We start from the raw sequence: 24,421 nt of genomic DNA on the forward strand, positions 1-24,421 counted from the left end.
GTTTTTTTCTGGCGCATTCACGTCAACACAGGCACCAGAGCAGGCTCAAGAAATGATAGTAAACGCAATGAAGGAATGCTGAATAAATGTTTCCTGATTGTGGCATCTGTGGTTCCATGCTCCATAGAGCATTTTTTGTACAGGTTCAGAAAATAGCCATTAGTCTGCATTGTAAGACCTATGCCCTGTGAAATTATCAGAAGATAAGGGTGAATCTTGCACGAGTAAATATGGTACGAGTTGATTTGTATAGGAAGGTTGCTTTAGAAAAAGCTGTAATATTGTTAGAAGAGCCTTTTATGTAAAAGATGAAGTTGATTTTAGCTTTACATTGTCTGTTGACTGTGGAAAAAGAAGTGCTAGATCTTGGTTTTTCTTCTCCAGATGCATAGAACTTGAGTATCCTTTGTTGGCCGAGTATGACTTCAAGAATGACACTGTCAACCCAGACATCCAGTAAGCAAGTTTTGTTCATCACGAGCAGTTGGTTTCTTCTCATAAGGAATGTATTTGAATAAAGCGCTTCATTCACTTACAGCGTTGACCTGAAGCCATCTGCCATACTCCGACCATATCAGGAGAAGAGCTTAAGAAAGATGTTTGGAAATGGACGAGGAAGATCAGGGGTTATTGTCCTTCCATGCGGTAGGCTGCCTTGAGTTCTGTTAAGGCAATTTGCTGCTGTTCTTGTATTTGAAATCATATTTTGTAGTCAGTGACAATCATAATGCTGGCTGCAGTACTCTCTTAATTACTTCATGTATTGTTTCCATTTGTCTCTTTGCACATAACGGAAATAGTAGTATCTGTTTCGGTGGATTTAGTGAGTATTAGTGAACTAGTGCTGCAGTTGTCGAAGATGATTATGCAGTGCACTTAAATTGAAATAAGCATGCATTCTTCTGCTGTAGCAACAGCATTTACAATTTTTGTTGGAAGCCTCTCGTTCTTGCAGCATGAAATACATAATAAAATAGTGGTGCGCAAAAAATTATTGCCATCTGGCAATACTCTTTTTTTGCACACAATAAATAATAATCTTGTGATTACTTCGGTGACAGGCATAACAGAATGAACGCATGATTGGTATACAAGTCCTGAGCTATACAGGCCTTCTGTCATACTTGTTTCAAGCTTGCAAACTTTCAATTGCTCTTCAGATAGAGCACTAGAATTGTATTTACTCTTTCCATGCCACAGATGAGTTTCACTTGTCCAGGGATTTCTTTATGTCTCCAAAGTGCTTGATTTCATGTGCTTTGTGCAACGGGCGTGACGTCAATGAGTGGCACTATGATCATTGGTTGAAGAGGTAGTGTGCGATTTATGTTCTCACGACTATGTGAGTACTGTGGAAAACTAGGGCTTTGCGTTTTACAACCATTTTAAATATCGCATGAGTTGTTGCAACCAATAACGCATCAACATGCCTTGGGAACACATGCCAGGCCATGGGAACACCTTCAGCAAGCTGAGCAGGCTTGGCAACCGTGGTGAACCTACTTCTGCTAATACCCTGCCACTATTGACGCCATTCTGTGATGTCATGGGAAAGTGGAATGTGGCAGCTTGAGCCGTGAAAATTCGAGTTGGGGGTAACTCTTATTTTGCCTGTCGTTAAAACTTTTTCTAGCCACTAAACTGGGTGTGTGTGCATTACTTATCATAATTTTTTTACTCTGCTTTTTGACATGCTGAGAATAGATCTAGAAGAAATATGGTAGCCTGAAAAAACTTGCTGGGCCCCTTTAATGTGGATGCTGTGCTGCTAAATGGTGCAAGCATCCCAGAAAACTGATTTTAGGCAGGCAAGGTTAGCAGAATTGGTATGCAAGTATGGCAGACCAGTATGTTAAAAACGGTGGCACAAAGTTAAGCGGCTGCAGTAGCCCCCTTCAATGGTGGAATTGGTGCTTTCTCACTCTCTCTCTCTTTTTAACGTTTATTAATTTCAAATAAATAATTAGACCTGGAAAGCTCTAGTGAGTCAGGTTCAGAGGTTCAACTTAGTATTGACAATTGGGAGCAAGAGTCCGAGCCTCTGGAAGCCGGTCTCGTATGGACACAGCTTAACGAAAACACTTTGCCGCCAGGGCCTCTCTGATTTCTTTTCCTCACAGCACCAGGAATGACTGCTCGCATGCAGGACAACAAAAGCACGCTTGACTTCTGTTCCAAAAAGTGCCAAGCCTCATATAGATTTTTTCTCTGTTCATGTCTATCTGCAACTCAAAAACATAACTGTTATAACAACTGACAATGACAAATGAACTGTTGATATTGCAATTATGACAACTGTTCACAATAAATCAGTCATAAAATTGGGAAATTACTTTGGTTTTCTGAAGGAAAAAAAAAGTGGCATGGAAAGAGTTGATTAAGGTTCTCTACAGGGTTGGGAATGACCTTGTAATGCCAATCTTGTGTGCAGGTGCTGGAAAATCGCTGGTGGGTGTCACAGCCTGCTGTACCGTACGCAAGCGATGCCTTGTATTGTGTAACTCTGGCGTGTCCGTTGAACAGTGGAAAGCACAGGTAAACATATTTGATTTTACTGGTTACTGGCAGTTGTTACTTGTTAACTTTTCATTGTTGTTATTGTTGTTATTGTTGTTATTGTTGTTATTGTTGTTGTTGTTGGCTGGTTTAGCTTCCGTGTACTTGTTTAGCTTTCATGTGCTTGGAAATTTTTAGTAATTCTGTTTTTAATTGTTGCAGTTCAAGATGTGGTCAACAGCAGATGACAGCGTCATTTGCAGGTTTACATCAGAGGCCAAGGACAAGCCTATGGGTGAGTAAAACACAATGCACTTACACTGATTGGATTGGTAGCAGTTGTTTTCTGAAAAGGTATTCTGCTATTGTGCTCAGCGGAATTTCAAGGATAGTGGTACTTACCAGCATGCATATTGTACCTTCATAAGGATATTGTATTGTGCAATGTGATGGCGACAATGTCGGGAATGCTTGAAGTTAGATGTTTTGCCTCTTCACTTGCATGTGTTTGTTACAGGCTGCACAGACAGCACATAGAGCTCTGACTGCATCTTGCCTGCCACAAATCACATGTATTGAGCATACCAGGACACTTGCTGTATTGTCCTAAAGAAATGCAATAATCTTGTTTCCTGTCACCAAAGTACTGAAGGTCGAGGTAACTTTTCACCAAGTGGATAGTCGCACGCAAGTGGGTTAACATCAGTTCGAACAAGCATGTGCAGTATAAATGTACCTTTAAATTAAAGGAGGTACTTAAAAATGGTACCACTGTACTTATTTGTGCACTTTCCTACGTAATAATAATTTTAACGGAGTACTGACACAATATTTTGAAGTCAAAGTAACTTGTGAGATTGGTTTCTGTGAACACACACATCATCTACAAAATGTCAGTGCTAAATGTAGCTTAAAACATATTTAAAATCGGTTTTAAAGTATATGTACATGCAGAAAATCACAAAGCACGACAACTCACGACATTGACATCAACAATGTGGCTTTGTAAACATCCTGGATCATAACAGTAACAGCGCTACATCACGAGTTTGTGTTGGCTACCGTGCTTGTTCCTTGCATGTTCTCTTGCTCCTCCCACGACCTAGCCCTTCATTGCCACACTCTCAGTCTGCGTCTGTTGTAGTTATAGTGGGATGCTCTCAGTGTCGCTGCAGCAGTTTTTGTCATGCTTGTTGATGTGTTCGTTGACTGAGCTGCACCGACCCCACACAGAACGCGAGTGCAGCACAATGTTGGGTGCATAGTGCGTCGTTTACCACTTCCCAACACATTCCGGGCTGGGTATAGTCATGCATAGGTTTCCTTGCAACGGCCCTCAGTGGCAGAAGTGGGCCAAGTCAGTGCATGCCACTGGACACGAGGAGTGAATCCCGCTCAAGAGCAAGCTGCATTTGCTCACCTCATTTCAACTGTGAAAAAAAAAAAAGAAGCATTTTCCACTTACCTCTGCTTTGCCTTACTGAAAGTTTGCAGAAAGATCACATTTTATTATTGCTTAGTGGTTCATTATAACACATGGCACTCTTTCTTGCCTGGCTTTTTAGGAAAAAAATTTGAATTTGCCTTCATCTGCGGCAAAGCCAGCTGTTGCCAAGACGGCGCTAGCATGGACCTGTGTTGCCACCTATTGGTAGCTGCTAAAAGCAAAGCAATTGTTCTGGCAGGGTTGCCACGTGGGCAAGGCAGTTGGTTTGAAGATGCCTGCACTTAAACGTGGTCGGCAGTGACTCCCGTCTGGAGAAAACGGTTGCCACTGAATGACAAAACAAGGACGAGGACACAGCGAGGACATTGTGCTTCATGTGTGTGCGTAGATTGAGAAAAAAAAAATAGCAACGAGTCTCACACGCTGGCATTTGAGTCACAGTTTCGTGCAATCACGTGACTAGCTGTGTTTACAAACCCACTGTCCTCTCTTGTTGCTCTCTGAAATCGAAACTTGAACTCGTTGGTATAAACAAGGCTCTAAATAATTCACTGGCTACTTATTGCAACAGAAAAGACAAGATCCAACATTTTGTGTCAGTGCTCTTTTAAAATGGTTGTTCCCACAGTAAGCTTTTGACTGCAGCATTCAATCTGCTTTTCTTTTTCCTCATTACAAGCTTTTGTATAGATTGAAAGCCATTGAGTGAATATACCTGCTACAATATTTATTCAAAGCAATTCATACTACTGAAAACGGCTAACATCCAAATACACACAACTGTTATTTGTGGATGACATTGTCTGTTATGCAAGCAGCTTGCTACAAGGGAAGGAACAAGTATGTATGGGTAGCATTGCATGGTTTCTGTAATCAGCCTCAATTTCAGACCTCCCAATTTTCTCGGTCTTAATTATTTTCCATTGCCAAAATTATCATTTTCGTCGCACTGATGTGAAAGCCTGACATTACTCGTGTAGTCATACAGCAAATACTGCTACCTGGGTACGATTTCACAGAATGCACTGTAATATAAACTTAGGCTGAAAATGCATTTAGCATATCAGAAACATCTCATTTGTTGTGAGGTGCCTTCCGTGACTTTCCAGCTGTGGGAATGGAGTCCCCACACCTTGAGGGTCAAATGAAGTCCTTTGCTTCACCACACTTTGGCAAGGCACGTATGCTGGTGTTGCAGAAAAGATGAGCCTGGTAAAAGTCAGCGTGCATGCTGTGTGCAGCGTGCATCCAATTAAGGAATTGCGATAGCTGGGTTGGTGGAAGTCACAGTGCCTGACATGCATTGTGAGCGTGAAAGAAAGTAGTGTTTTTGTCAGAGCACTGTCTTGAAGGAATCCATGTGGCTTTGTTTTTCACCTCGCCTGTGCAAGCGAGGTCAGTGGGAAAAGCTCATTGTTCTAACTCTAGTCGTCACCACTATACTTCGCGTATTTTTCCAGTTTGAATCAGATCACATGCTTTCTTTCTTTTGTTTGTTTAAGCATTTGCAGTATGTTATCTTCATTTATTTTCATAAAGGCCTGCTGCACAGAGAAAGTCAGTGTTACCATGTAGAAGTTTCACATCTTCAATTCAAGGGAGCTGAAGAAACTAGCCAGTAAAAAGCGCCAGTAAAAACAGTGATAACGAAGCGGCAGCACAAAGAATATATTTGCTTCATTAACTGCTTGCTTTTCTTGTGCAATGAAAACAGCACTTTATTTTTCTTGGAACAAGGAGTTGAATGACCTCAACAAACCCTATTTGCCCATCATTGCCACGCTTTGCCTTGTCAGCTATATTGATCATTCAGTTTGGAATTGTACTTGACCTGAGTTGGTCTAATTATGGATAACTGTTTCTTGAGGAAAGTTCCGCAGTGGACTAGTTGGTTGGACATACTTAACACTATTGTGCAGAGTGGTGAAGGGACAGGACTTGAGCGAGAAAACAACACACGACACCTGAGCGCAAAAATTGTGCTCAGGTGTTGTGTGTTGTTTTCTCGCTCAAGTCCTGTCCTTTCATTGTTCCGCGCAATAGTGTTAAGCATGTTTCTTGAGTATTGTTGCAGAGCTGACGCCAAGCTCTGTGAATTACTGTAAGAATGTTCTGAAAGGTATTATCGAGAGAAGATAAGTGTCATTTCGTACATTTTATGTATGCACATAATGGCTTTGTTATTTTTGTTTCCTTGATGTAGTCATAACCACTTAGGTTATTCTCGTAATTTTTTAACTGCATATGTTAACTTTATCTACTTTTAGGGATATTTAAGCTGCACAGAACCACAGCATTTGTTGTGCCAAATGTCATTCGCTACAAATGGCATCAAATTTTCTCTTTGTGGCCAGGGCATTAGTAATTGCATATGCACGGGATGTGTTTGCTATGGTCATATTGCACTGCCTGTATCTGTACCCACATCTTCAATGCCTTCAGTCACAGTAACTGTAAATGTTCACTATACAAGGGGAGGCCCAAAAGCTTCTTATTTTTTTTTCTTCTCATTACAGATATGCATTTATGGTTTTGGTGCAGCTGTAACTAAGAACTGGTCAAAATCTCATGCCTCGCCTTAAGATCATGGAGACGAGAGAAAATTCTGGTAAAGAAACAAGTCGTATTCGAGTAACCTTATAACAGTTGCGGAAAAAAAAAAAAGGAATGCTGGCTCTGTTCCACCATTGTTCTTTTTTTTGAAAGGGGGGGGGGGAAGCAAAACAGCAGCACATTTAAAAATTACCGAGAGCATCTGGGGTAGCCAACTGCTTCTCTCCAGAACATCCACAAATGGCCTTCACATTTTGAGGTTTGGTGTTGATGCATAAAGGAAGTGGTGCCCTAGTTCGATGCCTGCAGTTGCACTTGCAGCCCAAATAATGACAATGGCAGACACTTGCTTTAACATGTGCTGTGTGTGGCTATTAAGGAGATGAATTACGCAGATGAGCACACCACATAACGATAACTGAGCTGCACTAGTAGATTTTTCCTACCCTTCCTCTGTGTCCTGTGGCCAGATGCTTAGGAACCCAATGCCTTTATTTCCATGATATTCTTGCCAAATATTAAGAAATCAATCACATTTTCTTCAAGCGAAGAGCGGAAGACAGGTTTTCAGGTTCAGCTGTTATGTACTGCATTGAACACAGAACACATTGTACACTCTGAAGGCTTGTTTGCCAAAAGTTGTCTAGAATGTCTTGAGCACATCATGACAGGGGTCTTTTACCCTGCCTTTGTTCACGGTTTGAACAAAGGCAGGCCCCCTTTTTTATTTCAGTTTTGGGAAAGCTTTGAGGAAACAAAGGACTTGCTTTTCTATGGTAGTAGTTCAGCTTACTGGTGCACCCAAAACACCACCCTGTCCCTCTGATCTTACTTGAGCTGTTTTCTTTGCCTTAGGATATGAAGGTGCTATGCTGTCATCAAGGCAACCTGTAGAAAACTGAATAATATATCAAGGGATGATTAGCTGTATTCCAGTGCAGAACACCAATATTTGAGGAAACGTATCTCAAGGTCAATACATATACTTACAAAAGCATATCAAAATCTCAATTACAATCAGAACTCTAACATCCAAGTTTTGAAGTAAAAGAAACCTAAGTAGACTGAATGATCATTTTAAATTAGGCTTTTAGGCCTCCCCTTGTGTGTTGGGCAGTGAGAAGTCCACTTGACCTGTTGAAAACTATGAGCTACTAGTGTAACTATGTTTTGCCTACACTAGGAGTTGCATCTTCTTTTTCGGATGTACTTTCGTACTCTGCTACTTTATGCTAAGCACATCTTTTATTCAGTTACGTACACTCAAGCAGGGAGGAAACTTAATCAGCTCAGAATACTGCAGCACAATAACCTTCTTAATACTGTGTAGGCTGCTGTAATGGCTGCACATTTCTTTCCAAGATATTGTGAAAGAAAATTGGCAGGCATTCTATATGCAGATAAAAGCAAAATTTTTTGTTTGAATCAAGGACAGTGCAAAAACACGAGGTGAGCAAGGAAAACGAACTATGCAGTGCTGACCTGCAGCTGGCGTTTATTTTGGCTGAAGCGCAAGTTCAGATGAAAAGGAGCACGCAGACATGTGCGAACCTCCCTAGTGGCCAATGTTAAACATTTGACTGCGTCAAGGTAGCATGTGAAATGGCGTATATTAGTGTTCTAGGGCCCCTGCTAAAAGTACAAGAGTTCCGTATTACTGCTCACCTGAGGCCCACTTTTCACCTTCTGCTGTAGAAATGTGCTGAATCGGATGGTCTCTGTTTACAGGCTGTGGGATCTGCATCACTACATATTCCATGATCACGCACACTCAGAGACGTTCCTGGGAGGCCGAACAGGTCATGGCTTGGCTGAAAGAGCAGGAGTGGGGGCTCATGCTGCTTGATGGCAAGTGCGAAATTTAGCAGTTTATTTGTCATGTCTTAGCAGGTCTTTAGTCATTTGACAAGTCAAGACTGCAGGAGTGGCTCCTTCAAAAAAAAAAGAAGTGTGATCCGCCTGCCATTTAACCCTCTGCACTCCAACAAATTGTTCCCTTACAGTTGTCAGTGGCATAGGGATGAGGAGCTTAGCTGTTCAGCAACATTGTGCGCACTGTGGCCTTGCATACAAAGAGCTAAAATCTCTTATTGTGCACAAACAGGCTGTTTGAAGAATTGATTAGGGGACGGATATCACTGACCTTGTCAGTGATACCGCCAATTTAGCCAATGAAACACGCCAATTTAGAACTAACTAATGCACACATTTTCCATTTTCACACTCTCCAGTTCATACATTGGTGTAATTTCAGCTTGTACACTTAATCTTATGTACACACTTTATGTGTGTATGTGCATGCATGCTTGCTAGATAAGGGAGTGGATTGATCTCTTTGCAAACCTATCGCTCACACCTGATGTACAAGAGGCTCCCTCAACAGGATGAGGAGCTTCTTGGCAAGAAAGCAGCGTAGGAAAGCAAAGGCATACGAAAGATGAAGGAAGGCGAGGGGAGCTATAGATGAGGTGGCTTGCTGGCTCATGTATACATATTCTCTTTGAGTGACATTTACAACTGCATTCTTTACCTGCCACTGATTATAAGTCGTGCTGCTGCACTCAATAAAGCATCGATATTTAGTCATCATGACAGTTGGATTCCTTGTGCGCCAATAAAAGCGGTGTTACTGTATTTCATGAACCAGCATTTCATCAGGCATCTCTTTTCCATTGTAAAATGGAGGGTACAGGCCTGAAGAAAAGGACGATATGAGTCATTGCAGAAAAGAAAAAAAAAGGATTATGCATGTCATGCAACTGATTGAAAGCGAAGAACAGGTGTGTTTTGGTTAACGTGTTCAGAACTCTACAGAAGTGAGATTGTTTCATCTTATAGGGGTGCTGTTTTATCTCGTTGACATCTCTTGTGGCAAGATGAAAATGGAAATCGCAGAAAGCAACATATTTTTCACAATTCTTGTGTATGTGTCTTAATTCCTATTTTCTGTTTCTGAATTTCAAATCGTGAGTCGTTGCAATAAAATACCCACAGGCATTTATGTCAGCCTGTGCAGCACACAGTTAGCAATAAAATGCGCTTCTTCATTGAGCCTAAAATTTTTGGTGTAGCCTAAACTTCTGTGCGATTTATTATGCATGCCTAGTCTTTGCTCGAAGAAGTTCATCTTGTCGTAGCACTTGTGGTCCACAAACTTTCTTTTGCGCACTGCACTAAACAGCTGCTTTGCTTGTGGCTCTGTTGTATACTGACAAAGGCATGACTTGCCCTGCAGAGGTTCACACCATTCCAGCCAAGATGTTCAGGCGGGTGTTGACAATAGTACAAGCACACTGCAAGCTGGGTCTAACGGCCACACTGGTCCGAGAAGATGACAAGATCCAGGATCTCAACTTTCTCATTGGCCCGAAGCTGTACGAAGCGAATTGGCTTGAGCTCCAGAATAATGGTTACATTGCCAAAGTGCAGTGTGCTGAGGTGAGTGATTGGTGCCTGCCGAACTGCCATCGGATGTGAGAAGAAGATCCAGCTGATCTATTTTTGCCAGTAAGATGTCATGTAAGGTTCCTTGAGGTCCTGGCGAGCACTGAACGCCATTGAATACCAAAGCAATTTTGAGGCCTTGAAAACCTTTAAAGAGGCCATGATACCAAATTTTCAGACTTGAGATATGCATTGCGTGCTAAACCGTACATGCCCCACAGTTATCTGGCAAAACTTGAGCTCATTGTGCAGTAGAAAATGTGTATTATTAAAATTTTTTAAATTGCTGTTGAACCATGCAGAATTTTGTCAGCACTGATAGATGATGAAATGAAGCATTATGTGTGGTCAGTAGCACGGTATACACATGGTTTCGTTTTTGTATTTTTATCTTGACGGTCAGCGCGGCATACTTTCTACAAGCATTCTCTGGTTCATGCGGTTTTTATCACGCAAGTTAAAGAATTGTGGACACAGTACAATAGCAACATTCTTGCTGTGCTGTTAGGTACCATGGCATGCTGAGCAAGGATTCAGCAAGGCACGCATGCAGTCGCCCCATAGTTTTTGATGTAGCAAAAGCCATGGTAAAATGGCAGTTGCTGTTCATGAGAGGGGCTTAGAGGCAGCGATTTCAAATTGAAATTCTGGGTTAGAATGTGAGCGGGGAACCCAGTCTTTTTTGCGTGTAGTATAATCATATTGGTCCCCCTACTCTTATGGCTGTGGCACATTCAACTGGTCACTTTTGAGAGTGTTGTGGGGCTCTTTGCATTCAGTTAGTCGAAGCCGAGTACTCGGAAGAAATTCGTGTGGTTCGTTCAGAGCACCACGCTCCAGCCTAGGGTGCTTGAAGGCACTCCCAATTTCAACCTGGGAGCGCAACCGAGTTGTTACAGAATCCTGTTCTTGTGGCTACACTCATTGCTCTGGGAGCAGCTGAGCATTTGGCTGGGACAGGCCTTCTCTGTCTCTAATCTTGAGAGGGCTCCACATCGCTGTAAACAGAGTTGAAGCACGGTAGAAACTAGCCAAACAATCGAATGTGCCATCAGTTACAGTGATTAACTGAGACTAGTTGGATGAACGTGTCATGGCCCCTTTAAGTGTCATAATGTGCTTAAAGGACTTCAGAATTTGAGCCACACTTTGTAGATTTTGCTTGAGCATTTGGCCGCAAGGTTGGTGCAGTGTAAGTTCTAAAATGGGCTGGCTGGTTTGTGCACAGCGCAATCACCAGCCCAGACAACGGGACAAGTGGTACAAACAGGACATCCTGTTTGCACCACTTACCCTGTTATCTGTGTTGCTTACCCAGTCAGCAGCTCTGCGGTGGTTGGCGTTGGTTCACTCGCTAAACATTTTTCACAAACCTTCCTTATTTGTGTGCAATGAAAAAAAGAATTAGCTTATTGTTGTAGACAACATTTTGTTTTTAAGCCGTGAAACATAATGTTGTTATAAGCATTAAAAATGCTTTGTTATTGCTTTTGAAGTGTTTAAAAAAACCTTCCAAGAAACTGCTATAAACCCTGTTATACAGAGTCATTGAGCGTCTTAGTGACTGTGGCATCAGAATAAGAGAGGCACAGATGTGGTTCGGCCTTTAGTTTCTGGCCTCAATTATGCTCCAGTTCCTAAGGAACTTATTCCTTGGTTATGTGAAACTTAGGTAAATAACTTTTATGCTATAGAAACTTTATTTCTATCCTTTTGCATAGTCCTTTAGCAAATTGCAGGTACACAAATGTCTGCCTTAAAGTACCCTGTACATTGGGTAACAGCTTTGCTTTCATTTTTAAAAACACTTTGAGTGCAAAACAAACAGGGACGAAAAAAAAGGAGCAACACAAGGACGAGCGCTCTCTAAGAACTAACAAGACCCATCTGCTTAAATACCCACATATCTGCGCGATCCAGTCAACAGAACACGCCAATAACGCATATAAGAGCACTTTTGATAAAATGCCGCAGATCAACGCTACAAGGTCAACATAAAAACACCTAAGCGTATAAAACAAGCACTTAAGACGAAAATATGTCAGGAGCAAATTCTCTTTGTCTGACAATGAAACGGAGGGATGACTGATGCATTTTTGAAGTAAAAGTAAGTTCGAAAGTAAGGACGATGCAAAGAAAGAATGCAGTGTTAAACATGCACGTAAGAACCAATTTGTCGATTACACGACGAACATTGTGTATCAGATTCTAATGACGTGTGGTCATGTGTACGTAGAGCAGGCTGCAAGATGCATTAACACGAGACTAAGGGAACACTTGTCTCATCTGAAAGGTCGCCTTAGTACGCATTTGGCAATGCATTGTCAAGAGCATGCGTGCACACTTTGTCTTAGTAGCACCGACATATTGTTTAGGCATAGAAATCAAACCGCGAGAGAAATTATGGAAGCTCACTGGATTGAAAAACTAAAGGAAAAATGCATCAATCATCCTTCCGTTTCATTGTTAGACAAAGAGAATTCACTCCTGTCATCATATCTTTAACGCATTTTCGTCTTAAGTGCTTGTTTTATACGCTTAGCTGTTTTTATGTTGACCAAGTAGCGCTGATCCGTGGCATTTTGTCAAAAGTGCTGTTATATGCGCTATCGTCATGTTCTGTTGACTGGATTGCGCAGATCTGTGGGTGTTTAAGCAGATGGTTCTTCGAAAATAAAACCAGTTGCTAGAAAGCGCTCGTTCTTATGTTGCTTTTTTTCTTCATCCCTGTTTGTTTTGCGCTCAAAGTGTTTTTTAAAATGAATCTGTTCCAACTAGGCCGACTTGCAGTTATGCTTCAGCTTTGCTTTGTTCTAGGTGTGGTGCCCAATGACACCAGAGTTCTACAGGGAGTATCTGCAAGCAAGAGCATGCAAGAAGATGGTGAGCATTTTATCGCTGAATCTTTTAAAAAATATGTGCATGTAGTAGGCATGCGATTCCTATTGGTCAGGTCTTCCAATGCGACTTTGTAAATCCTTGTTTTCATTTTTTAGTCATACTTGCATTATTGCTTTACCACACTTGACTGTATCTGCCCTTTTGATTTATTGATGCACTACAAACTTGTTACTGTTCCTTGTTGTTGACAAACGGCCTTCCCACCCCATTTTTCTTGATTGGGGGTGCAATTGTGTATTTTAGGCCTTGCAGCTGCAGTTTTCACAGCAACCAAGTCATCTCCAAATGTAGAACAAGCATTGGGACGTTTCCATATGGGTAATCTAACAGTCTAGAATTCTGATTGACCAAAAGTTAAACGTAAAACGGAGTTATTTGGTTTATTGGTGGTCTGTGTGGATCAGTCTCTAGAGTTGTATCTTGGCCGTAAACTTATTACGTTTTACAGAATGCCGAGTTAACACAAGTTAACACAGCCATAGCAATGCTGATAGCGACGTCTTGTGGCACATTGTGCAACAACAATGCATTCGAAATGTTTTTGTGTAGCATGAGTGTTCTTGTCAAAGGAAAATCATAAAAGGACTGCATCTCAACAATTATGTAGCTACCGATGCTTTACAGCAGCAGTTTTAAGTAGAATATGGTAGGTCCCTGCTATAGCTGTGATTTCTGTGCTGACCCAGTATTCTGCATAGGTTTATGCATTTTCCAACAAGCTAAAACACTCTACTGTTGTCAGTGACTTGCTTTGAGCACTACAACAAGGTATTGTGGGGGTGATTTCTGTTATTTCCATGCTTACCAATTTCACTGAATGAGGATGTCCTTTACATGACCTTTCATCTGCGCATCTTTTTCAGTTGTTATTCGTCATGAACCCAAACAAGTTCAGGGCCTGCCAGTTCCTCATTAAATATCATGAGAGACGAAACGACAAGATCATAGTATTCTCTGACAATGTCTTTTCCCTCAAGCATTATGCCATCAAGATGAACAGGTGAGCCTTAATGACTAATAGGATGATGTCGTGAAACCACAACGTGGCACATAAACTTGGAAGGCAATCTGTTAACGTGGATCTTGTAAAGTGTGGTGACGTTAGTGCTTACAACTTTAGGGATATTTCTCTATATCTAGGGATTTTAGGTCTTGATTAGGTTGAAAAGGAAAATTTGTCCAAATCTAGAGGAATTTTGTGCTGAGACATTGAAACAGTAGAACGACTGACGTCCCAGCATGTTTTAATTTGCCAGCACAAATTATCTTCACATTAACATGCAAAGTATGACTTATGACTTCTGCTCATGCTGCAGTGCAGTTAACGTGTCTCACCAAGTAAATGACAGGGCGCCGATGCCCTGGGCTCTTTATGGAGACACTGTTATTCTGTTGTGCCGGTCATACATCTAGCTATGCTGTAGATGTTTGTGCACCATGAATGAAATATTTTCTCATAACTGGCTAAACAAACATATGCTGCAAGGCCAAACAAAGCAGCATGAGCAAACTTGAACGTAAGTAGAGACATATACCTAGTGCCAAGCACGACAATGTGGTCATAGTGCTAAACAGATCACTATACACACGTCTACTAAAATTTACCGGGAATTATCCATTGGCGGAGCAACCTTGCACTGAGTCACAGTGGTCATGTTTTTGGACAAGTTTTGCCGTAGAAGAAAGATAAAAATTAGTCGCGTATCTGCGTGCTTCGCTGCAAATGATGTGTGAGCACATAAGTGTGGTGGGGCTATGTCAGTACTCGCATGCAAAACAGAAAAAATTATTCTCGACTATTGCATTGGTGTCATGAAGTGGTACCCAACTTCCTTACAATACGGATAGAGTTCTGTGTAATCTTGGCAATGTGCTCTACATGCAAAACAAGTCTGCATGGTATAAACTTGCTGACGGCTTCTTCTGTGAATGTGGCTTAAGCATGAGACATCCTTGTTAGCATAACTTCCACTCCGGCATTATATCAGCTTGAGAAAAGCGACTTCATTATTTGAAACTACTATTAAAACAGCCTTACAAATAAATTTACACTATAGATGTTGTAGTCTATTTTCATAATACAAACAAAAATTAATCTTCACAGAAATCACATTTACAAACTGATAGCCAAGAATGGCACCGCCGAGCGGCGCTGCCGCGCCGGCGTGAGAGTGCCGCATGCGGGGCAAAGTTCAACTAGCCGGTGTAGAGCTCTTCCATCTCTCGTTCACACTGCCTTGATTGCCTCTTGCACTGCGCTTGTTTGGGCACGTTTCGTACCGCGCGTGGTGTGTGCCTACGTATGTGTGTGGGTGGACGTTTTATTTGAAGGACAATGTACATGTTTCTATTTGCCTTTAAGAATATTGGCATGCTTGACAATTATTTTCATTGCTGCAATGCGGCGAAAGGGCAGCGTCTGCTTAGCCATACAAGTGACACAGCAGCTAGTTGGAAACAACATTGTATGTGCCGCCAGAAAAATCGTCGGCACATACGATGTGTGTTAGCTAAAGTCATTTTTGCAGTTTCCCACAAAATGTTTGCTACAAATCTGTGTTGTCTCCGATGGCAACAACGGACTTCCATTGACACTGTGCAGAAATAAACAAAATATATCGCCGCATAGCACAAATACGACATGCGCACACAACTTTAACTAGTGCGTCCCCTACAGTACAGAGTAGAGACAGCAATGTAAATAGCTTGGCCATTTTTTAACAGTGCTCAAGAGACAGAAGTTGAAAGTATTAGTAATCATTTCTGCTTCAGCAATGCCGGCGCGACCAAGCCACGGGCGTTTATCGTTCAGTAACTCGATCGATCGGTGCAGTGGTGATGCAGGAATGAACTTCGGTCATGTTCAATGCATCGTGCACATATTCAATTTCTCGGCACGCGTGAACTTCGGCCACTGCTAGTGCATGCAACAGAAGTGGTGTCCATTCTTGGGCAGCGCACACACAAACGAAACACGAGAAAGAAGACAGGACAAGCGCTGGTCGAACAACTGTAAGTTTTTATTTGACTAAAAGGATTATATACCTAGTAATCATGAAATTCATGTGAATTACACGTAAAAAGTGTCATACACTCATGAGTGATCAATGAACGAGATCGCTTCATTTGCGAATTGTTTACTTTGTTCAGTGCACCGCAGTAATCCATGTCTGTCGTCGGCTTTTTCATACCATTTTCTTGTGAATCGGCAAAATTTCACTGGTGACATCAACCCTTTCGTGTTTACATTGCTGTCATGACAGTTAACACCACAATAATAATTTCCAGTCATCCAAAGAGGCACCGTCGCAAACAAGAGACGTTTCGTGCTCAGCGCGAACTGAACGCGGGCGCGACCTTGAAGGGAAGCAGCGGAAACGTACACCCGTTGGATGTGAAATCGTTCTGCCAGGGGAGAAATGAGCGCTGGTGTCTAGGATGAAACTTGGCTCGCGGACATCTATTAAGAACCACATTTTCCACATATCTAGAGAAATCTAGGGACATGTTTTTATTCAAGTTAGGGTAAAACTGGCTTCGGAGGTTGGCAGCACTGGGTGATGTTCCCATCCCCCTGATGTGGACGTTCTTTTCTCTAAAAATGTAAAAGTACTTTTGAAATGCAAATTTTAATACATTTCCACAGTGTATAAATTATCGGTTCGTACCTCTCATAATTTCGCATACAGTTGAACGCCTTTATAACGGAGTGCTAGGGACCTCCGAAATAGTTCACTATACGGGCTACTTCATTGTAAAAGTTGCGCACTGCACTGCTCACAATAGAAATAGGACACAATATTTCCTTGGTTATACAAGTAATTTTTGTTGTAGAGGTGCTCTACTGTTTTTAATACACTGTTATGCTTTACATGTGTAATTTGCTGATCAAGTACCGCATTTGCCAGATTGTAATGTGCCCCAGTTCACTTGAACGGAACATTCCACCAATTTGTAAAAGGAAAATATAGCATGCCCTCCGCGTTCGTGGTAAAAAAAAACCAGACATGCAGAATGAACCTTCACAGATGAGAATTTTCGTTTATCTAGTGACTTTCCATAATGAAAGTGTCGTCGCCATTTGTGCTCCATTGGCCAGAGATACTTGCACACTGGAGTGGTATTCTCGAGCGATCACTTTTAGAGAAACTGCTACAATTTTCCTGAAACTCTGCATTGGACTTGTCAAAGTATCCACCTGACAGCATTTCTGGCCCTGAGCGCAAATAGCTAGCTTGGCACAGTGCCGAAAACATTGGGGCCGATTACACTGATGCATCCGGTGCAAGTCGTGTGAAATCCCGGGAAAATGAAAGTATCTCCCTAAGTTATTGGCCGAAAATACCGCCACGATCGTAGTCAAGTACAAAATGTACCGAAAGTAGCTTTCACAAAAACTTGCTCTCGTTATTTTGTGATGGCAATGGTGCCGCGTCTGATGGCTCTGGCGGTAGCCTGTTGTCAACACTGCCAATGCAGTTTTGTTTTCATATCCGATTGTAATGTGCGGGCAATTTTCAGACCCATTTTCTAGGAAGAATAGAGCGCATTAGATGTGTGTAAATACAGTATGAACATTTATGTATATTTATGAGATTATTGGCATGAGAATGTGAGTGGCACGTCTGCTCCTCTAGCCCGGTCGTGGCTGTGCATAACTATCTGTGTGTCTGAGCACATATGCAGCCCACGTGCCTGATTGTTCTTTTAATAAAGTTTATCTATCCTATCCTTTGTACATTATCTGCAGCAGGTGCAAATTAAGGTTAATGGCAAATTGAAATGGCTGGTGGCTTTGGGTGCCCTGCGTGCACGCATGGCATCATGCTTGTTAATTAATTAGTAAACGAATGTTTACTTCAATTTATATTGCTGATAACACCACAAATCTTACTTCGTGTAGTTAGCTAATACTTTGCTATTGTAGTATCAATGCCTCACCTTTTTGGTGAAACTGCGACTTTCTTTTTTCTGTGTGTGTGTGTTCACAGTAATCACATGGCATGCACAAGTGTCATTACAGTCCATCATGCATTCATTCTGCTTTCTTTCTGTGGCTGGTTAAATATAAAAAAAAAGGCTTCACATGATTTCTGTTGTCTTCCGACAGGCCATACATCTATGGTCCTACATCTCAGCAAGAGCGAATGCAAATCCTGCAAAACTTCAAGTACAATCCCAAAGTGAACACCATCTTTGTGTCCAAGGTGGCCGACACCTCTTTTGATTTGCCAGAGGCAAATGTCCTCATCCAGGTGTCCGCTCATGGAGGCTCCAGGAGGCAGGAGGCTCAGCGATTGGGTCGTATCCTCAGGGCCAAGAAAGGTAGGTCTCATCCTTGGTGCCTGCTGTTCTAGTAGGTACAAATGGTTAGAGCCTTCCTGTATCTTGGCACAGGAAGGCTCAAACCATAGAGTTCTTACTAAAGTTACTACAAGAAAATCTGGTGTTGCAATCCAACCTTCATGGTAATGGTGGGTACTATACACAGATTCTTCTGCGATTTGACATGGCTTCATGGAGAAGTAAACTGTGGCTTCTTTTATTGGTCTTTGTGGTTAAAGAGTGCTGTGTGCTAGTCATGCAACATTTCTTCAAAGGAGTGTTGATGGCATATTATGTTCTCATTGTGTTACATACTTTTGAATGAATAAATATGTCTTGGCACTTCTGATTATCCGTCCCACTAAATCTGGATGGCCTGTGGGCTGTGGCAACAAAAAAAACTAAAGGTTTTTCAAAGCCAGAAGGACGAAGTTTAGAAAAATTCATATATTGTGCATCACTCCCATGTTGAATGAAGCATTATACGTACTGGCAGTGAACGTAGACACTAGTGCCAAATTTTGCTCTAGTAATTTTACCAGGGAACTCTGCCTTTGCCAGCCTACTGTGGCCACTCATTGGCTGTGGTGTCCCAATGCTGAGCACGAAGTGCGAGTTTTGACTGCCACTTGTGGCCGCCACATTCTGATGGAGATGCAGTGCAGGAATTCTTGTACACTGGAGCCCCCTACGACAGTGCATAGCTGCCAGCTTCCGCATATTTTTCGTAATGTTTGAGAATTCGGGCTCATTCTTCGAGTTTACAAATATTTCGTCAAGTTATACCACAAAATAACTTGTTCGCGAAAAAATATAGCTTGTCCACCTCCCCATACTCTTGGAAGATTTCTCATTGTGAAAGGACACCAGAAAAGTACCTGCTTTGACCAAGTTTATTCAGACATGTCCCTGAAGCAGCTGACGTTGGTAACAGAAATGTCGCTGAAGAATCACTGTGATCTGAAAACATAACTTGTTGCTTGTCAGTATGTGCAGTTCCAAGTTTGGTTACCGTATTTACACGATTGTAAGTCAACTCGAATGTAAGTCGACCCCCCCATATCGCTTGCCCGAAAAAAAAAAAAAAAAAGCCAGAGGGCGCATTCGATAACGAAAATTTATTAGTAGCTGACATGGTCACTGGACTACTCGTCTTCACTAGTGCTGCCATCGTCATCGTTGCTGCGGTCCCACAGCGCGTCGTGGTCTAGCGAAATTTCAGATTTGGCAAACGACCGCACCAGGACATCTTGCAGAACAGCAGCCCACGCCAAATGCACCCAACCACACGCAGCCGTCAGGGAGGCTCTTTTGACAGGTCCGGTTGGTGTAATTTCGCAGTCTTCTGCCGCCAGCCACTCGTACTCACGGCGGAGCAGAACCTTAAAATTAAGCCGAAGGTCCGGGCTTGTTTCATGACTACGTCACACTTCACTGGCAGGGACTGATCACGCATTTCAGCGACGCTGCCGCAAGCTTAGCCTACAGCTCCGGAAAGCGTCCAGACTTCGGCACGTGGGAAATTTCTCACTTGCCGCCACAGGGTGAAAATTTCGCTTCGCTGCAGTCGCCACTCTCGCACCACCCGTTTAGAAACATCGAAATTGCGGCCCGCTGCGCACTGATTTGTTTCTTCGGCGTAAAGGATGGCAGCCTTCTTGAACGCTGCTGTGAACGAGTGTCGAAAGATTAGTGGGCCTGCAGCACTCATGACGACTGGGGAAGCATAGAAGTAGCACGTAGCCGGGAGTCAAGTGGAGCGCGTCAAAAAGTTGGTCAAACCAATGCCAATGCCTTTAAACAGAGAAAGAGAAACCCGCGAACGGTGTCTGCTCTTCCATGAACTACCGATACTCCCCGCAAGCGCCGCCGTTATAACTTTCTCTATGGTTATAAGGGTGCCGCCGCAAATGGGAACAGCGGCGCTTCCATCAACTATCGACACCCCTATGAGTGTTGCATGCACTGTAAGACTAAAAAATGTTGAAAAACCCTTCCGAAAAGCGAAAAAACACGCGGGATAGCGAAAAGATACGGGTAGGACCATAGAGCAAACATAAAATTGTAACTATGTTGTAGCTCTCGTTGGTATCGCTTTTTTTTTGGCGGGGCCATGTTTTGGTTTCGATTGTAAGTCGACCCCCCAACTTCAGACTTTCAAATTTTAAAAAAGGGGTCGACTTACAATCGTGTAAATACGGTAGTAACGTGCACATGTATATCACAAAAGGTGTGCCCAGGGAAAATTTTAGAAAATACTCTCCATTCGGTGTTATGTCTGTGGGATTTTTACGAATTCTAAAGTTCGCAGGTTGGCAGGTATGATAGCGTCTCTCATAGCTTGTGTATTTATTTGGGATGTTAAATCCTGTGAATCAATCAGTGAACGACTTCTCTACCATTTTTGCAAGGGAGTGGGTTACTCCCCATCCTAACATAAGGGGATCCCACACTCCTTCAAAATGCACATGATATGAGCATTTTCTGTAGCCCCACAAACTGTATACAGTTAAAGAGATACCATGGGTCAGTTTATGCTAACGTAGTGGCTTCTCACAAACTTAGTTGCAAGCCATTTTTGGAAACTAAGCCAATAATTCAGAAGCTTTTGGAAAATAAGGTTCATTATATAGAAATCTACAATGCCCGAGTCTGCTGTAGTGCCTCAGCAAAATCGTGTTTGAGTATGTCTGTGGCGCCATCCCTAATATAAAATGCAGGAGTTCATGCACAGAAACATCACACCAGCTGTAGTGAAAACACAGGCTGAAATACTTTCTAAGATTTTGAGAGGCGAGAATGAACTGTTCATAATATTGCCCTGATTTGCGCGTTCCTTCATTGTCTCCTTTCATTATTCTTGCCATTGCGATGTCTCTATAGATGTCTTCTTTATTTTGAAGATATGGTTCTTAAATAAGCATTGTCAAAATGAGCACTTCTTTGTGGTCCTTTCCTGCCTGAGATGTCTTTTTATTAAGCATGTTTCCTCCCATGCCGTTCCTAACATTATGCAAAAAGATAGCCGTTCAGTGCAGCAAAGCACTTCTGGTTTGCAAGACATACCATGTTGCAAGAATATCAACACTTTGTTTAATGGTTTCATGCTTGGTGTCCCTGCACAGGTGCCGTGGCTGAAGAATACAATGCCTTCTTCTATTCTCTGGTATCTGAAGACACTATGGAGATGCATTACTCGCGAAAGAGACAGCGCTTCCTGGTGAACCAGGGCTACAGTTACAAGGTTATTACCAAGATGGCAGGCATGGACGAGGTGGGTTCCAGCTGCCTTTCTTGCTGGTTTATTTCTTTATTTATATGCAACAATAGTCTTTGAGGATAGTTTCAGCTGTCACTGTGTCTGTAGGCTGTGCCACAAAACTTGCTACCTCATGCAGTCTTCTTAGTATCTTTGGTTACGTGTGTGGAGGTTGTAATCTCTTTTTAACACATGTAACAATCATAAACAATCTCATTGCAGAAAACTGATACAGTCTACACTCGTTACAATGGCCCCACGTACAACAGACTTTCGGATATAAAGAACCATATTTCAATTTTCTATTAATGTAACGAAGTTTGCTTTTAACGGACCGCACTACAACAAACTATTGGCTACAGCGGATGAAATTAGAGGCAATTTTTGTCAAAATCGGGCATGTAAAACGGACTTTTGCCATGTCGACAGAGACTAACTACTGACTTGCTAGGGTCAGCCGATTATCATGGCTAAATATCGCTCGTGCAAGAAAGGAAGGCAGGGTGGAAGCACGCTGTCTTCTTTTGCGCACGAGGCATGGGGTGGGGGGGGGGGGGGGGCAAGAGAGGGGGTTCTACTTCAGCGGCTGCTGTTTAAGGTGCGGCCATCATATCTTGAAAGCGATCTGTGATTTGGACAGAGTGCGCTGTATGCGCTGTGCTTTCAATGTTTAGTTCGTGTTGAAGGGAGAGACAGCACGAAGGTCAATTCGCTCGCTGCTGCACTTCCTCCTTCCAACGTATTGAAAGTGACTTTCTGCAGTCATCGAGCGAGATGTGTTCATGCTTACCTGCGCCCGTGACACCGTGCTTGTTTATTTAGTTAGTTAGAGAATGTTTACGACTTTATACAGCCAATAAAACTAGTATCCTTACTTCGCATAGCTGTCTACTTATTTGCTATCGCAATTGATGCTTCACCTTTGGGGCGAAACTGTGACTTTTTTTTTTGACGATCGTCACTCACACTTTCCAATAACATTGTTACACATCGCAATCAAAGTTTCGGTAGTGAGGCGTTTCGGATATTACAAATTTCAGATAAAACGGACATTTTTTGTCAGATTATTAGGGTCTGTTGTAACGAGAGCCGACTGTATCTTGGAGCTGACGTCCGAGACATTTCCAGCGCCCTGGGCAGGGGAAAACAAAATGGTTCCCTCGAACAATGCAGGAAAGACTGCAGGACCGGAAAGACACTGGTCTTCAACTCCCCCCCTTCCCTATTCACCCACCCCACCTGGAAACATCAGTGATGTAAACAGTCATAACGGTAGTGAAGGCATGAAGATATCTCTTGGTTTGGTGGTACATTAGCTACTCTGCAACACACGGGCACGCTACACTGGTCACACATGTGCAGACTACCAATTTTGAAGAGCTGCCGTTGTTCCTTGCACATATTCTCACATTCTCCTCTTCCCACAGGAGGACCTTGCGTACCGCACAAAGGAGGAGCAGACAAACCTGTTGCAGCAGGTGCTGGCTGCCAATGATGCTGATGCAGAGGAGGAACGCGTTGCTGGCGAGACTGGTCCAACTGGCCACCGTGTCCAGGTTCGACCTTTTTAGTGATAGCTTTAGTGATAGAGATTATGGGCAAAGTGCCTCGAGCGGCCAGTCAAGCGGCAGTTTTGCGTGTATTTGCATGCTTCTCTCACGCTCGGAAAAAACACTTTATGTAGCACGTATTGAGCAACAGAAAGCTGTATCGGGAGTTTTTCATGTTGCTCTACAATTTTTTCTTTTACACTTTTCATCTAACTGTAGTATTTTAGCAGTTGAGTAATTAAGACTAATTATATAGTTAGATGCAATTAAAATATGACATGAGTATCTACAAGCAATGGAAAACAACATTACCTTGGTTCTGTCCAGCTACGTGGCATTTGCGTATTTTTAATGTTTGGCTCAAGTTACATGGGACACCCTTTATGATGTAACTGAAATGGGAGGCTTACAAACAAAGTGGGAGTGATTTCTCTTTGATGGCCAATGAGTGCGGAATGTCATTGCACAGCCTTTAAAGGCCTGGAATGCTTTTGTAATACCCAGTTATTCACCTTCGGCAGCCCTATTGCCTCGTGTAATTTCTCGAGACCAAAGCTTTCATGAAACAAAAATGTTGAGCACGTTGCAGTGAAACACTATTAACTTTAACCGTAATTTAACACACAGTGTGCACAAATAAAAATGTGAATGTGCTGAAATCAGTAAATTTCAAAAAAAAGAGCACAGGATGTGGCATGCACCAAGTTGCCTTATTTTCATACATATAGCCTGCCTCTGCAAATAACCTGTACTCCAATTAGTAACTCTTGGAAAAGTAAAAAAATATTTGCATGTGCAACTTGCGTAAGTAACTGCATGCAAATCTTTATAAAGCCAACCTGCCCGCAATGTCTTAACACACAGCAGTATTTCAATAACAGTGTTTGGCTTTGTCAACATTCACTGTCGGCTCCTGTTTAATCCGCAGCTATGGCCCTCTCTACTGTGTTGTAACTAATGTTTTTTTATTTTTTGGCATCAGTTAGGTAACACACAAAAATACAATGGGTTTGTTCCATTATGACCTCTATTGTACAAATGAGAAAGCTGTCTTTGCGAGAGGGCTCTGGATGTTCTGCTTGAGTGCTGCGGAATGCTTTTGTAGCTACAGTCGAACCAGGATTTATCGAGCCCACCTGTAATGAATTATTGCGTACATCGAACAGCTGTAAGATCTTGAAATTTTTCATATGAAATTTTTATTTTTTATGTTGAATTACCTATGTATCGAACTGTCTTGTGATCCCCTTCGGATTCAATATATCTGGGTTTGACTGTAATGCATGTACCTGTGTGTGCTGACATGTGCCTTAGTGCATACTGAAAAGTTTTTGCGCTAAAAAACACAACACACACAAGAAAGACGACGACACCACAGGCACTCTTTTGTGTGTGTTGTGTTTTTTGGCGCAAAATCTTTTCAGTATGCAAGATCACCAACTAGCC

At 42.3% G+C, this 24,421-nt stretch overlaps 1 protein-coding gene across 1 annotated transcript in view; it reads left to right on the plus strand.

The window, feature by feature from the left end:
• The window catches only part of hay (ATP-dependent DNA helicase hay), a 32,310-nt gene that overhangs the window by 6,300 nt on the left and 1,589 nt on the right, over positions 1-24,421 (plus strand). The window contains exons 9-19 of the mRNA XM_075681864.1: positions 385-456; positions 539-645; positions 2,432-2,535; positions 2,719-2,791; positions 8,225-8,344; positions 9,732-9,934; positions 12,758-12,823; positions 13,705-13,841; positions 17,952-18,166; positions 21,292-21,440; positions 22,853-22,981. Coding sequence (XP_075537979.1) covers positions 385-456; positions 539-645; positions 2,432-2,535; positions 2,719-2,791; positions 8,225-8,344; positions 9,732-9,934; positions 12,758-12,823; positions 13,705-13,841; positions 17,952-18,166; positions 21,292-21,440; positions 22,853-22,981 — 1,375 coding nt within the window. The remainder of the gene's footprint in view (positions 1-384; positions 457-538; positions 646-2,431; positions 2,536-2,718; positions 2,792-8,224; positions 8,345-9,731; positions 9,935-12,757; positions 12,824-13,704; positions 13,842-17,951; positions 18,167-21,291; positions 21,441-22,852; positions 22,982-24,421) is intronic.

This window comes from Dermacentor variabilis, chromosome 2 (genome assembly GCF_050947875.1).
Source record: "Dermacentor variabilis isolate Ectoservices chromosome 2, ASM5094787v1, whole genome shotgun sequence".
Classification (NCBI taxonomy): Eukaryota; Metazoa; Arthropoda; class Arachnida; order Ixodida; family Ixodidae; genus Dermacentor; species Dermacentor variabilis.